At 40.9% G+C, this 13,723-nt stretch overlaps 1 protein-coding gene across 1 annotated transcript in view; it reads left to right on the top strand.

Moving 5' to 3' along the window:
• The window catches only part of LOC115460561 (double C2-like domain-containing protein beta), a 93,174-nt gene that overhangs the window by 55,213 nt on the left and 24,238 nt on the right, over positions 1-13,723 (top strand). The window contains exons 3-4 of the mRNA XM_030190326.1: positions 9,867-9,941; positions 10,669-10,778. Coding sequence (XP_030046186.1) covers positions 9,867-9,941; positions 10,669-10,778 — 185 coding nt within the window. The remainder of the gene's footprint in view (positions 1-9,866; positions 9,942-10,668; positions 10,779-13,723) is intronic.

The following is a 13,723-nucleotide window of genomic DNA, read 5'->3' as shown; positions in this document are numbered from 1 at the left end:
CTGAAGCGCCATATGCCCCGCCCTCGCGTCACAATGTCAGGGCGGAACACACTGCAGGAGACAAACGCGCTGTGCGGCGCCCCACACTGCACAAACGTAACGCGCCATCTCAAAGGAAACACCATCACGGAGCTCGCAGGTGCCTCGAGGGGGGTTGGGGGACAGCTGCCTCCATGACGGCCGGGGGGGGGGGGTTTGGGGACAACTGCCTCGCTGACGGCCGGTCACGAGGCTCCAAACGCTATCTCCCCGTGCCTGCAGGGTGCTTTGGGGACAGCTGGCTCGCTGAACATGCCTCTACAGGATGCAAACCCCATCTCCCCCTGCCCCAAAACCTTGCTAGCGCCCATTTCATCTCTCCCAGAAATGGCCCTTTCTTACTAGTATATTTGTATAACACAGATTGAATAATAATGTAATGTAAGAAATGTAAACAGTTACTTAAGTATAGTCCTGTTAAGGACTCGTTCTCTGTACAATGGAAGATATTACAAGTTACGATTTGTTAAGTCGGAAATTCATTTGATCCGTTTTTGATGCTGCTTTTATCTCCTAACCCTTATTCACTTGTTCAGAACCCTTATTTTATCATCCTTACTTTAATATTGCCTTATCTCTTGTTTGTCCTGTTTGTCTGTCCTAATTAGATTGTAAGCTCTGTCGAACAGGGACCATCTCTTCATGTACAAGTGTACAGCACTGTGTACGTCTAGTAGCGCTTTAGAAATGATAAGTAGTAGTAGTAATTACAAATTTATTCTTATCCTATTTGAAAGTTGAGCTGAGTAGATGAGTTTTCAATAGACTACAGAACAACATGTAATCATCTGTGGTCTGAGCTGTTTGGGTAAGGAGTTCCAGATTTTGGTACTTTGATAAGGAAAGTTGGTAGTATGAATGGACTTGTAGACGAAGCATGTGAAATGCATCTGAAAAACTACTGACAGCCAGTGCTGGACATGTCCAGTTTATTCTTGCTCTACACTGCTTTGGGTGAATTTCTTCAAAATGCTGGTAAATAAATCCTAACAAAATAAAGTACAAGTTTAAGATGAACTTACTGATCCTGTACAAGAACCTTGCAGCGGTGTGTTGGATTGTTTTAATCCATTTAGTGTCCTTCCCCCTGCACTGAACAAGAAAGATTTATAATAAATCAACCCAGTTTAAAATAAGAGCATGAGTGAGACACTGAAGGTCATCCAGGGCTAAGATAAACCCAACTGTCCTAATTTTGTGCAGAGAAAAGAAGGTCAGTTGCACCAGAGAGGAAACTTGCTGTTTAAACAAAAGAAATAAATCAAGGATTGCACCTCTCACCTCAACCATTGTCGTTCATAACTAAGGAAGCACTGCGGCTCCCGAGTATTAATGCAGGAGCCAAAGACCCACAAGGGAACCACACGACCTCTGTTTTATCCATGGTCAGCTTTTAACATGTTCTCCTCTGCATCTAAATAACGGAATGGAGCTAAATCAGAAAAAGCAGGATCACAGCTTTTAAAAGACTGGATGTCGTTAGCATCAGAGAAAACAGCCGCTACAAGACCTTGAAGATGCATGAAAAGGGAAAGTAGGAAGGTTAAACCATGATGGTTACCGAATAGAAGCAACCACAAAGGAGGAACGATCCTCAGGAAACCGTGAGCAGTGGAAAGAAAACAGTGAGGTGGATCCAAGTATGATAACAAAGAAGTCTTTATTAGGAATAGCTAAAATACGACCTGACACGGCCGTGTTTCGGCCCGAAGGCCTGCCTCAGGGATCTTGATGAATCTCTGATGTTATAGCGTAGTACTTAACAACGGGAAAGTCTAAAGCAACACTCGCATCACTTACATTAGCCGGCAATACGGCTATTGTTTTCCAGCGTATTCGCAAGACAGAGGATAACCAAAGGATTTTACAGCCAGGTCCTTGCTTTAGACTTTTCTGTTGTTAACATCAGAGATTCATCAAGACCCCTGAGGCAGGCCTTCGGGCCGAAACACGGCCGTGTCGGGTCATATTTTAGCTATTCCTAATAAAGACTTCTTTGTTATCCTCCTTGGATCCATCTCACTGTTTTCTTTCCACTGGTTACCGAATAGTGCCCTGTGGCAGCCCACATATTGCTGGTTTATACTGAGAAAAGGTGGAGCTCCAGGCTAAGTGGATTTATCTGCCTGATAGAAGGGATTTAAATCAATTAAGCGTTGTAAAATCCAGGGCTTCCAACTTGGAAAACAATATTCGGTGGTCGAGCAGATCAAAAGCTGTGCTGAGACCTAAAGAGACCTCAATTGTTGTATCTCTGCCACAATCTAAATTAAGTCTTATTTCTGTTAATCAATCATAGCAAAGAGGGAGGAATTTGTGCTGAATCCTACTGGAAAACTTGATTGATATGGATGGATGGCATTTTTCTTTTCTGAGAAATGATCTTTCCTACTATCTTTGAAATAAAAGGTAAATTCTAGACTGGCTGATAGTTGGTCAGAATTTCTAGATCTAGGGCTAAGTAAGAAATACAGCTACTCTATTCTGTAAATATGTGCATATCTCGATATTGTACATTTTTTTTAAGTTCAATCTTTTTGTTAATTCAAACAAGATACAGTGCAGTATGTGCAATAAAACACATGAAAAGTTTACAAAGATATAAAACCCGAGAGAACAGAGAACAGTAAACTTTAACAATCAAGGAGTAGCCAGATCAAAACTACAGGAACCCCCAGAATATCCTGAAGTAGCCCTGTAATCTAACAAGGAAATCACAGCTCAAGCCTGAATTGTATTTATCAAGCAGTTGCCAGAACCCAATAGAAGTATCCGACTTGTAATGCCATCTTGCACCAGCTGTTTCCAATTCCCTAGTGAGACAGACTAAATGCCATCAAACTGGAAAACAAATCTGATCTGCTGCATCTTTCCAATTAGTCAATATAACTGTAAGAGCTAAGGCTACATGGAGGAGTGGCCTAGTGGTTAGAGGTGGTAGGTTCAAATCCCTACTGCTGCTCCTTGTGATCTTGGGCAAGTCACTTAACCCTCTATTGCCTCAGGTACAAACTTAGATTGTGAGCCCTCCTGGGACAGAGAAATATCCAGAGTACCTGAATGTAACTCACCTTGAGCTACTACTGAAAAAGGTGGGAGCAAAATCTAAATAATATCTAGCAGTTTGCAGATATTGCTATGTAAATTAGACTGTATGCCGATGCTATGCCACAGTACTACTGCCAACATCATAGGTTCTTGTACTTTACAGACATTTTGGATCACAGAATCTCTATAGCATGTGAGAAAGCATGCTCTTTTGAGTAGTACAGTGCGAACAGTTTGGGAAGGATAGATATCATGTATTTTACAGATAGGTATTCACATGGGCAAAAGCATTCAGGATCACACTTTTATATGTGCAACTAATATAATAGTATCAAAGTTTCCAGGTTTATTGTACTCCATCCTAATCAAACTGAATTCAGGCCTCATCTCAGTACCAAAACTTAATATACCACCTTTCTGTAGTTGTTGCAACTACATTCAAAGTGGTTTACTACCAGCCATTACTAGAGTAGCCTAGTGGTTAGTGCAGCGGACTTTGATCCTGAGGAACTGGGTTTGATTTTCACTGCAGCTCCTTGTGACTCTGGGCAAGTCACTTAACCCTCCATTGCCCCAGGTACAAATAAGTACCTGTATATAGTATGTAAACCACTTTGAATGTAGTTGCAAAAACTACAGAAAGGTGGTATATTAAGTCCCATTCCTTTTCCCTTTCATACTTCGCAGATGAGACTGTAACAACTCTGTTCTAGTATTATCATTTGACCTCTCTTCTGCCTTTGATTTAGTTGATAACACTATTTTTCTGGCTAGACTTAGTGAGATAGGTATTCGAGACTTACTGTAGCTCTTTCTTGGTTCCAATCCTACCTTACAGCTCGCTCCAATATTATTCACTCCCATAACAACACATCAGCCCAATTTTCTTCATCCTCAAGAGTTTCACAAAGATCTATATTGTCCCCTATGCTATTTAATATTTTTCTAGTAGCACCCTTGCTCACCTTAGCACAATCCTTAGATTTCACTGCATTCGTCTACGCAGATGACATCCAATTACTTCAAGTCATAGACTACTCGGACAATCAGATGACCCAAGACATTAACCACAGTCTAACATTAATCACCGACTGGCTTCAGCATAATAAACTAATGCTGAACACTAATAAATCTAATAGTGTCATCTTTTCAAACAGGCCAAATGCTTCCTTAACCCAACTGATCGTTCTCGGCTTCACTTCCATCCCAAAAACAGCTACTTCTTTAGATTGCTCACTTTCTTTTTGACCACACATTTCTACCGTTATCAGACAATGCATCTACAAACGATGATAAATCCGATCAATTTGCCCTTTTCTAGACCCATTGGCTCTAAATATACTTATCCATTCTTTTATCATCAGCAAACTCGACTACTGTAACTCGCTATATATAGGACTCAGAACCACAGACATTACGATGCCTACAAGTAGTCCAGAACACAGCCATTAAACTTATCAACAGCAAAAGGACATTTGATTATGTCACACTTCTTTTAAAAACAGCCACTGGCTTCCTCTTCCCCACCGTTTTAACTACAAAATTCTACTCTTGGTTTCAGTCCAAGGTATTGAGCATTGGAATAAGTTACCCCAGTCCCTTCACCAAGAAACATCCCTTCAAAACTAATCTTAAAACATTCCTTTTCCTAGATGCCTACTCCTAATTTTATTTATTTATTTGTTTATGCATTCTTGTATCCCATCAAAAAACAACTTTTGGTTCAAAGTGTCTTACAATTTATATTTTGGCGGGGTTACAATAGTGTTGTGCAAAGTGGTGAGGGCATCTATAGTTTGTGTGGTTATTCATAGAGTTTTTGAAGAGATAGATTTGAAGAGGAAAAGGTTAGTGGTAGCTTTTGTGTTCGGTTATAGAGTTTTGGTGATGTTTATTCATATAGTTTTTGAAGAGGTAGATTTGAAAGGAAGGCGACAATATCTTTGTGATTAGCTGTAGAATTTTTTGAAGAGGTAGGTTTTCATTTTTTTTTTTCTGAATTGGAGGAGATTTTGCTTTTGGGGCACCATGGAGGTGGGCATTGTGAAGCCCATCTAGCCAGTTTCAGCTCTCTCTTTCTTTCGTTCCTCTTACTTTCCTATATATAATTGTGGTTTCACCCCTCCCCTCCTCTTTCATCTCTTTCTCTTTTTCTTACTCTCTATCTTTTAGTCTGTAAGCCGCCCACACATTTCTATAATGGGCGGGGTAGCAAAATTTATAATAAACTTGAAACTTGGTTGAGCATTTAATATCCCGTCCATTGCAGTAAAACATCTGAGCAGCTTACAGTCTCATGAGATAGCTAGCATAGAGGAAAAAGGGCAGAACTTACAATTTCTCTTTAGAAAAAATTAAGAAGTTCAATTGTATCCTGTAGACTTAAACTCTCCTTACATGCCTGAGATCATGTGAAGATACTCAACAATTCAAGCGATTGCTAGAAATGCATCTGTTTGTAAAGGCCTTTTCAGCCACATGAGTTTTTGCAACTACAATCAAAGTTATTTACATATATTCAGGTACTTATTTTGTACCAGGGGTAACAGTGACTTGCCCAGAGTCACAAAGAGCTGCAGTGGGAATTGAACTCAGTTCCCCAAGATCAAAGTCCACTGCACTAACCACTAGGCCACTCCTCCACATACAGGACTTATCTGTATGACTCTTTAATTTAATTAAAATACTTTCTTTTCTTCCCTTTGTTTCAGTTACATCCAGTTTAATGATCATGTTCCATCTTCATATGATTACTACTACTTCTTATCATTTCTAAAGCGCTACTAGACGTACGCAGCGCTGTACACTTGAACATGAAGAGACAGTCCCTGCTCGACAGAGCTTACAATCTAATTAGGACAGACAAACAAGACAAACAAGAGATAAGGGAATATTAAAGTGAGGATGATAAAATAAGGGTTCTGAACAAGTGAATAAGGGTTAGGAGTTAAAAGCAGCATCAAAAAGGTGGGCTTTTAGCTTAGATTGAAGACGGTCAGAGATGGAGCTTGACGTACCGGCTCAGGAAGTCTATTCAGGCATATGGTGCAGCAAGATAAAAGGAACGGGAGTCTGGAGTTAGCAGTGGAGGAGAAGGGTGCAGATAAGAGAGATTTACCCAGTGAATGGAGTTCCTGGGGAGGAATGTAGGGAGAGATGAGAGTGGAGAGGTACTGAGGAGCTGCAGAGTGAATGCACTTCTAAGTCAGTAAGAGGAGTTTGAACTGTATGCGGAAACGGATAGGAAGCCAGTGAAGTGACTTGAGGAGAGGGCTAATATGAGCATAACGACACTGGCGGAATATTAGTCGTGCAACAGAATTACAACTGCTACCTATCTATGGGGTCCTTTTACTAAGCTGCGTAAGCGCCTTCGTGCTCCCAATGCATGCTAATTCTGAGTTACCACCCGGCTACCGCGTGGCCCTTGTGGTAATTTCGTTTTTGCTGCATCTGAAAAATATTTTTTTTTTCTGGTGCACATCAGCTATGTGTGCCAAGTGGCATTTGGTGCACATAGATCATTACCACCCGGTTACCGTGTGAGACTTTACCAGTTGGCGGTAAGGTCTCAGATCCAAAATGGACGTGTGGTAATTTTCATTTTGCCGCATACCCATTTTCAGCAAAAATGAAAATAAAAAGGCCTTTTTTGCAGGTGCACTGAAAAATGATTCTGTGCGTTCTCAAAACCCGTGCCTACACTACTGCAGGCCATTTTTCAGCGCACCTTACTAAAAGGACCCCTAAGTCTATGTACGTGACTATTGTTACCCGCCTTGGATAAAGATGGTATATAAATATAGTAAATAAATAAAATAACAGAGCTGGTTGAATGTATCACTAACCAAGCGTGTTTTAAGACTTGTCTTGAACTTTTCTAGAGAGTGCTCTAAGCGTTGAAAGAGAGTGGAAGAGCATTCCACAAAGTTGGTCAGATAGTGCTGAAAATTGCATTCCTAATGTGCTGTGAACAGATATGACAAAAGCTTGGCATAATTAACTGATTTTTTAGGAAGATCTGAGAGTTCTGGTAAGTTGATAAGCAATCAGCAGTCAAGAGAGAAATAGAGATAGACCGGTGTGATGGATTTTATGGATGAGGAGCAATATCTTAAAAGTAATTCTGTGTGAAAGAGGTAAGTAGTGTGTGGTTTTTATTTATTTATTTATAGCATTTATATCCCGCTCTTTCCCGATCGATAGCAGGCTCAGTGCGGCTTACAATGTATGGATACAATATATCACAGAGATAACACAATGTTTGGGTACAAAATATCCCAGATATAACACAATGTATGGGTACAGAGTATCCCATAGATAACACAGTTGTATAGAGAAGGATGTGAGGAAGAGATAAGGGGGGAGGAATGGGTTATAGTTAATGTAGGTGGTGTGGATTAGGTTTGTGAATTAAGTTGGGTCGTTTGGGTAGACTTGTTTGAAGAGCTATGTTTTCAGCAGCTTTCGGAATGGTAGATGTTCGTTAGTTGTTCGGATGTATCTTGGTATGGCGTTCCTGAGTTGGCTGCCCATAAAGGAGAAGTTGGATGCATAGTAGTTTTTGTATTTGAGACCTTTGCAATTGGGGAGGTGAAGATTGAGATATGTTCGAGAAGATTTGGACCCATTCCTGGCTGGAAGGTCGATTAGATTGGTCATGTAATTTGGAGATTCTCCGTGGAGGATCTTGTGGATCAATGTGTAAACTTTGAAGTATATTCGCTCTTTGATAGGGAGCCAGTGGAGTTTTTCACGGAGTGGTGTTGCACTTTCAAATCGTGATTTACCAAAAATGAGTCTGGCTGCCGTGTTTTGGGCGGTTTGGAGTTTTTTCAGGATTTGGGCTTTGCAACCAATGAAGATGCTGTTGCAGTAGTCAGCGTGGGTGAGTACTGTGGATTGTACCAGATTGCGGAGAGTTGTTTGGGGGAGGAATGGTTTTACTCTTTTCAGTACCCACAACATGTTGAGCAGAGGGGTCACAACGTCAAATTTTTGGATCACAGTAACAAGTCTGATGGCTACATGGATAAATTACATGCTTTTCTCTTGACTCTAAACATGAATACACCAGCTGGTATAGGCGCTTGCACCTAAGTACATATGCTCATATATACCTGCTTATTCTAAAGTAGGTGCCTCCTTTCCTTTATACAGTGGAACCCTGATATAATGCAATGATTGGGGGGGGGGGGGTCCATAAAATCTCATTTTCTAGAGAGTGCTCTAAGTGTTGAAAGAGAGTGGAGGAGTAGCCTAGTGGTTAGTACAGTGGACTTTGATATTGGGGAACTGAGTTCAATTACCACTGCAGCTCCTTGTGACCCTGGGCAACTCACTTAATCCTCCATTACCCCTAGTACAAAATAAGTACCTGAATATCTGTAAACTGCTTTGAATGTAGTTGCAAAAACCTCAGAAAGGCAGTATATCAAGTCCCATTTCCCTTTCCCATTTCCCTCATTGTGCTAAATGTGGGGTTGTGTTATAGTGGGGTAAAGAGAACATGAACACAATTAGCTGGTTTTTGTGCAGGCACGGAGGATGGGCCCCACCTCGGTGTATCTAGACATTGCTGAGGAGCTATATGTAAAAAAGGGGGAGCCAAGACATGATCACATTGTATGAGGATTTGTGTTATTACGGGGTGCTTTATATCGGGATTCCAGTGTAATTATTTTATTTTAGAATTTCAACATAACATACAAACAAGTACTTGCAAAAGAAATCAGGAAAAGACATAGAAATACAGGGAAACTCCTTAATAGAGGAAATAAACATCATCCTTTAGTCCACAATATTACTGGAGTCAAGCAAAAAATAAAAATATAGAAAAAGAAAAAAACCTCTAACAACAAGACAGATGAATCCTATACAGTGAGAGCCAGATTATGTGCTAAGCAAAGGAAACTACCATCACAGTCGGACAACCCTCACAAGCCACCAAAAATTCCAACAGTTGCTTAGGTTCAAGAAATAACTCACCACAATTAAAATTTACATGATTTATAACAGGAAATTTCTACTTTCCTTTATAGAGCAGGTTGCACATAGGCAACCCTTTAAAGAATAGCGCTGTGTGGCTTCTTGAGTAAAGGGCCTCTTAAAATGTTGATGAATCATAATCACACTACTGTTACGGTTGATTTATTTTTTGTGTATGGTGCTGTTGACCTTTTGTGTGCTTAAAACTGCACCATAAGTCACCTGAGCAGATATTTCAGAAGCCTAAACAATGACAGAATTCTCAAGACACTGTCTATAAAGTGACCAATGGGACACCTCCAGTGTTAAGACTGATTCTCACAATTAGCTTTATTTGCAACAGAGCAACACAATATGCAATAAACATTTTAATAGACAGCATAGGGTTTAATCAAAGATGGAACATAGTAACAGGAGTTATAAATTAAGGGGATTAATTTAAAGAAAGTTGCACATGAAGTCAGAAAAATTATTATCTCAGCTAGGATAGGAGTGGATAATCATGTCCTGCTATAGTATGTGCAGCCAGTGTTATTCCGTGTGTGTGTGTGTGTGTGTGTGTGTGTGTGTGTGACTATGTGACTATCAAGTTAGTTACTTCTTCCTCTAAAAGCCTGGTTGAAGAGTCAAGGTTTCACCTGCTTCCTGAAGTAGAGATAGTCTTGTGTTAAGCTAAGCCTTTCAGGGAGTACATTCCAGAGTGTGGGGAACTGGGGCTACTCTGGAGAAGGTTGTGGTCCTATCTCTGCGACCACACATAGTGAAACTCTCTCCCCTTTGTTATTTTACAGGGGCTGAAATCCATGGACTCAAATGGTTCTTCTGATCCTTATGTGAAGGCAAACCTGCTCCCAGGAGCCAGCAAGGTGAGAGACCTGGTATGGCGAGAACAACAAAGAGAGGGAGAGACATGGTGTGAGAAATAGAACAGAGACTATGGTGAGAAAGAGTCAGAAACAGACTGAGAGAGAATAACCTCCCTCCCTGGTGGGATTTCTTAATTAGACCCTTGGGGTGCGCTGTTGAATGATAAAAGGCCATCCCCTGGGTGCACAGCTCTCTGCTTTGCTTCTTGGATGTGACCCTAGATAATCAGCTACCTCTAGTCTCTAGTAATTGCTTAAGCATCTGGGATGCAGTAATGAGTTCCTATTCATTTTCCATTTGATAACCGGCCCTCTATTGAACAGTGACCCAGATGGGCCCCCTAGTGGTCAAAGGATAAAATAACTTTCTGCAGTCTGCAGCAGGGCTTCCCAAAGCTGTCCTGATAATCCTGAAGCTATTAAAAATAAGAAGGATTAAACCTGTAACCAACAATTTGTCTAATTAGTTCATCTGACTTTATGCCCAGTTTAGTGTGTGTTTTCAGAATACCCACGAGCATGCAAGAGATCAGTTTGCATACACGATGGATCAAATATATGCAAATTGATCTCATACATATTCATTATCCTAAAAAACGGATAGGTTTGGGAGTGCAGATCTACAGGAATCTCCATTTAAAAAAAAAATTTTTTTTTACCAAGACTTTGAACAATTGCTCACATCACCTCAATGCAATAACCTACTCTTGCCTCCTGTTCCTGGTAGGCGAACAAACTACGCACCAAGACACTGCGAAACACCCTGCACCCGGTATGGAATGAGACACTGACATATTATGGTATCACCAAAGAAGATATGGTGAGGAAGACGCTCAGGTGAGCCACTGCCACTGTGCTGTCACATTTCTCACCACAATCCTCCAACACCCCACTTTTAAAAACAGTGCACTGGCTTCCGTTGACCCATTGTGTAAGTTATAAACTGCTGCTTCTTGGTGAACCATCTTATTTATCCCGTCTTTATTTACCTTCTTGTGCTCTTCGATCAGCCCAACAGAATCAGCCCATAGTCCCATCCTTGCGGGAAATCCCTGAACTCGAATAAACTACCGGTTAGCTTACATCTCTCATCTTCTTTATCCAAATTTAAAACTGATTTGAAACCTTTCTTATTTCCTTATAACTAGGAAAATTCTCACATTCCCTATGCACTGTGGATTTGATTCCGCCCTGGAAACCACTAACTCCCCTTCCTTTCGTGTTTTCCCTCCCAGCTTTTCTATAACTATTGTATTTCTCCCACCTATCCTCATGGTATTGTTGTCAACGTACCCCCTTCCTTTCCTCATTTTTTATTGTAAGCCACTGAGATAATATTTGATGGGTGGGATATAAGCCCTTAATAAACCTTAAACTTGGAAAAACTGAGCTCAAAGTGGCAGCGTAGATAAATCAAAAGTGGTTAGAGCAGTGTAGTAGGAAGCCAGGGTTCAAATTCTGCTCTTCCTGGTGATGCTTCTTGTGCTTCTCACTTTATCTTCTATTGACTTGGGCAAGTCGTTTCACCCTCATTTAAACTGTAAGACCGCAATGGACAGGAAAATAACCTGTTGCGCTTAAATGTAACTTACCTTGAGCTACAACTGGAAAAGATGTGCGATAATTCTTCCCTCCCCCCCCAACAAAAAAAATGAAAGTGGAGGAAATTGGGGAAGAGCAATCCTAACTTCTCATATACACTAAAAAAAAAACCTTACGGTAGCCTGGATTTTTCCACTCGGCATAAAGATTGTTGAGATTATAGGCTAAGTTTTACAAAGATTGAGCTAATCTACGGTGGTGATAAAGAAGGCTATTCTTATGTTCTTGTTTGATTTTTTGATCTTTCAAAAAGTACAGAGACTAGGAGGCGCTTAATGAAGTTACATGGAAATATTTTTTCACTCAACAAATAGTTTAACTCTGGAACTCATCTGAGTGTAAAAATGATTTGGACAAGTTCCTGGAGGAAAAGTACATAGGGGTATGTTTACTAAGGTGCGTTAGTGTTTCTAACACGCCCTTAAATTTAAGGCGCATTAAACGCTAACACACCTATATATTTCTATGGGCGTATTAGCGTTTAATGTGTGTAAACTATTTACGCACGTTAAAAGCGCTAACGTGCCCATAGCGCATCTTAGGCGATAGTCTGTTATTGAAATGTTCATGGGGGGAAGCCACTGCTTGCCCTCAGATTGGTAGTCTCGAATGTTGCAACTAATTGGGTTTCTGCCAGGTACTTGTGACCTGGCTTGGCCACTGTTGGAAGCAGGATACTGGGCTAGATGGACCATTGGTCTGACCCAGTATGGCTATTCTTATGTTCTAAAAAATGATAGAATCACTAAGAGAGAATTTAGAAACAAAATAAGAAACATTGATCTGCCATTAGACAAATCCAGACTGTGGTCCTGTACTGAATATTCTGTACAAACTGTGTTTGAAAGGGCATAGCACATCTACTTAGAAGTAAGCAGAACGAGGTGATAAAATTAGGAGACTGCAGTAGAGTTTGGAGAACTGAAAAACACGAGCATGGAGGAAGAGAATCTGAAGGGAGATGTGCTAAATGTACAAAGAACTGGCAAAGGTCAGAAGAGAGTAAATAGGGAACTAATAGTCACTATGACCTCCTAATACTGTCTGAAGTCATGTCAGCCCATTTTAGAATTCACATATTTTCTAATCAAAGGGCTTTTTAAAGATCACATCCAATTGGGTCTATATTATTGACCATTAGATGTTATTCATGTATTTTACCTGATGCGGGCTACTAGCCGAAATACAGTACTGTGTCAAGTCTTCACCAATAAAGTACCTACAATCGACTGAAGTCTCCTCGTTTGTCTCTGGTTAGCCTGGTCTATTTCCCACTCATTCTTGATTACTCCTAATACTAGAGACATCTGAAGAAACAGGCTTAAGCACATCCTCACACAAAGGAGATTCCCTATACTCCACAGGACATTGAGAAGGCTTTGATGCATTTCTATGGGAGAAGCAGTTCCAGCTCCTGCAGCATTGAACGTTTGATACATTAAAGTATAGCACTTAGGGAGTCGCTCCTTTCAAAGTGCCTTTCCTAGTGGCATGCAGTAACATTTGCTGTAGCGATTCAGTAAATGTGTCAAACAATAAGAGGGGCTGAATGACACCAACATAACACTTTCCACCTTCACAAAAACAGCAGCCTCAACACCATACCTCTTCCTTCAACTTAACACCTCCCACTCCAATGAAAAAAATAAAAGAGGCTTTGTGACCCCAACATAACATTTCCTACCCACAAAATCATCATCTGTATCCCTCATGTCACCTGTAATCTGTATCCAACATCTTCCTCTTCTTCCTCTATCTCTTATTCCTTGTACTTCTCACTCACAGTCCCCAATCAGTTATTCTGCTGTCTGCGTAGCTCCTCTCTCTTCCCCTCACTCTCTTACCTCTACTGCCTTCTCTTTCCCATTGCCACAACACCCCCTCTTCCTATCCTGACACCACCCCACACTCCCCTCTCTGCCCCATCCCGTCACTCTTCCCTTCCTGTGCTCTGAAGTTCCCTCACCCTGACCATTACCTCTTCTTCCCCTCCTTTTACCCCACCCTTACCTGCTTCTTTCCATCTTGCCCTGACCCTAACCATGACCCCATCTCTCTTCCCCTTTTGCCACCATAAACTCTTCCTTTTGTCTCCATTCCTTCTTTCTTATTATTCAAAAACCTTACTCCACACCACATCCATCTCTTTGTACCCCACTGACCCTACACCTTCTCTCTTT

The sequence above is a fragment of the Microcaecilia unicolor genome, chromosome 1, assembly GCF_901765095.1.
Source record: "Microcaecilia unicolor chromosome 1, aMicUni1.1, whole genome shotgun sequence".
NCBI classification, from domain to species: Eukaryota; Metazoa; Chordata; class Amphibia; order Gymnophiona; family Siphonopidae; genus Microcaecilia; species Microcaecilia unicolor.
This window is presented reverse-complemented; position numbering and strand designations above follow the sequence as displayed.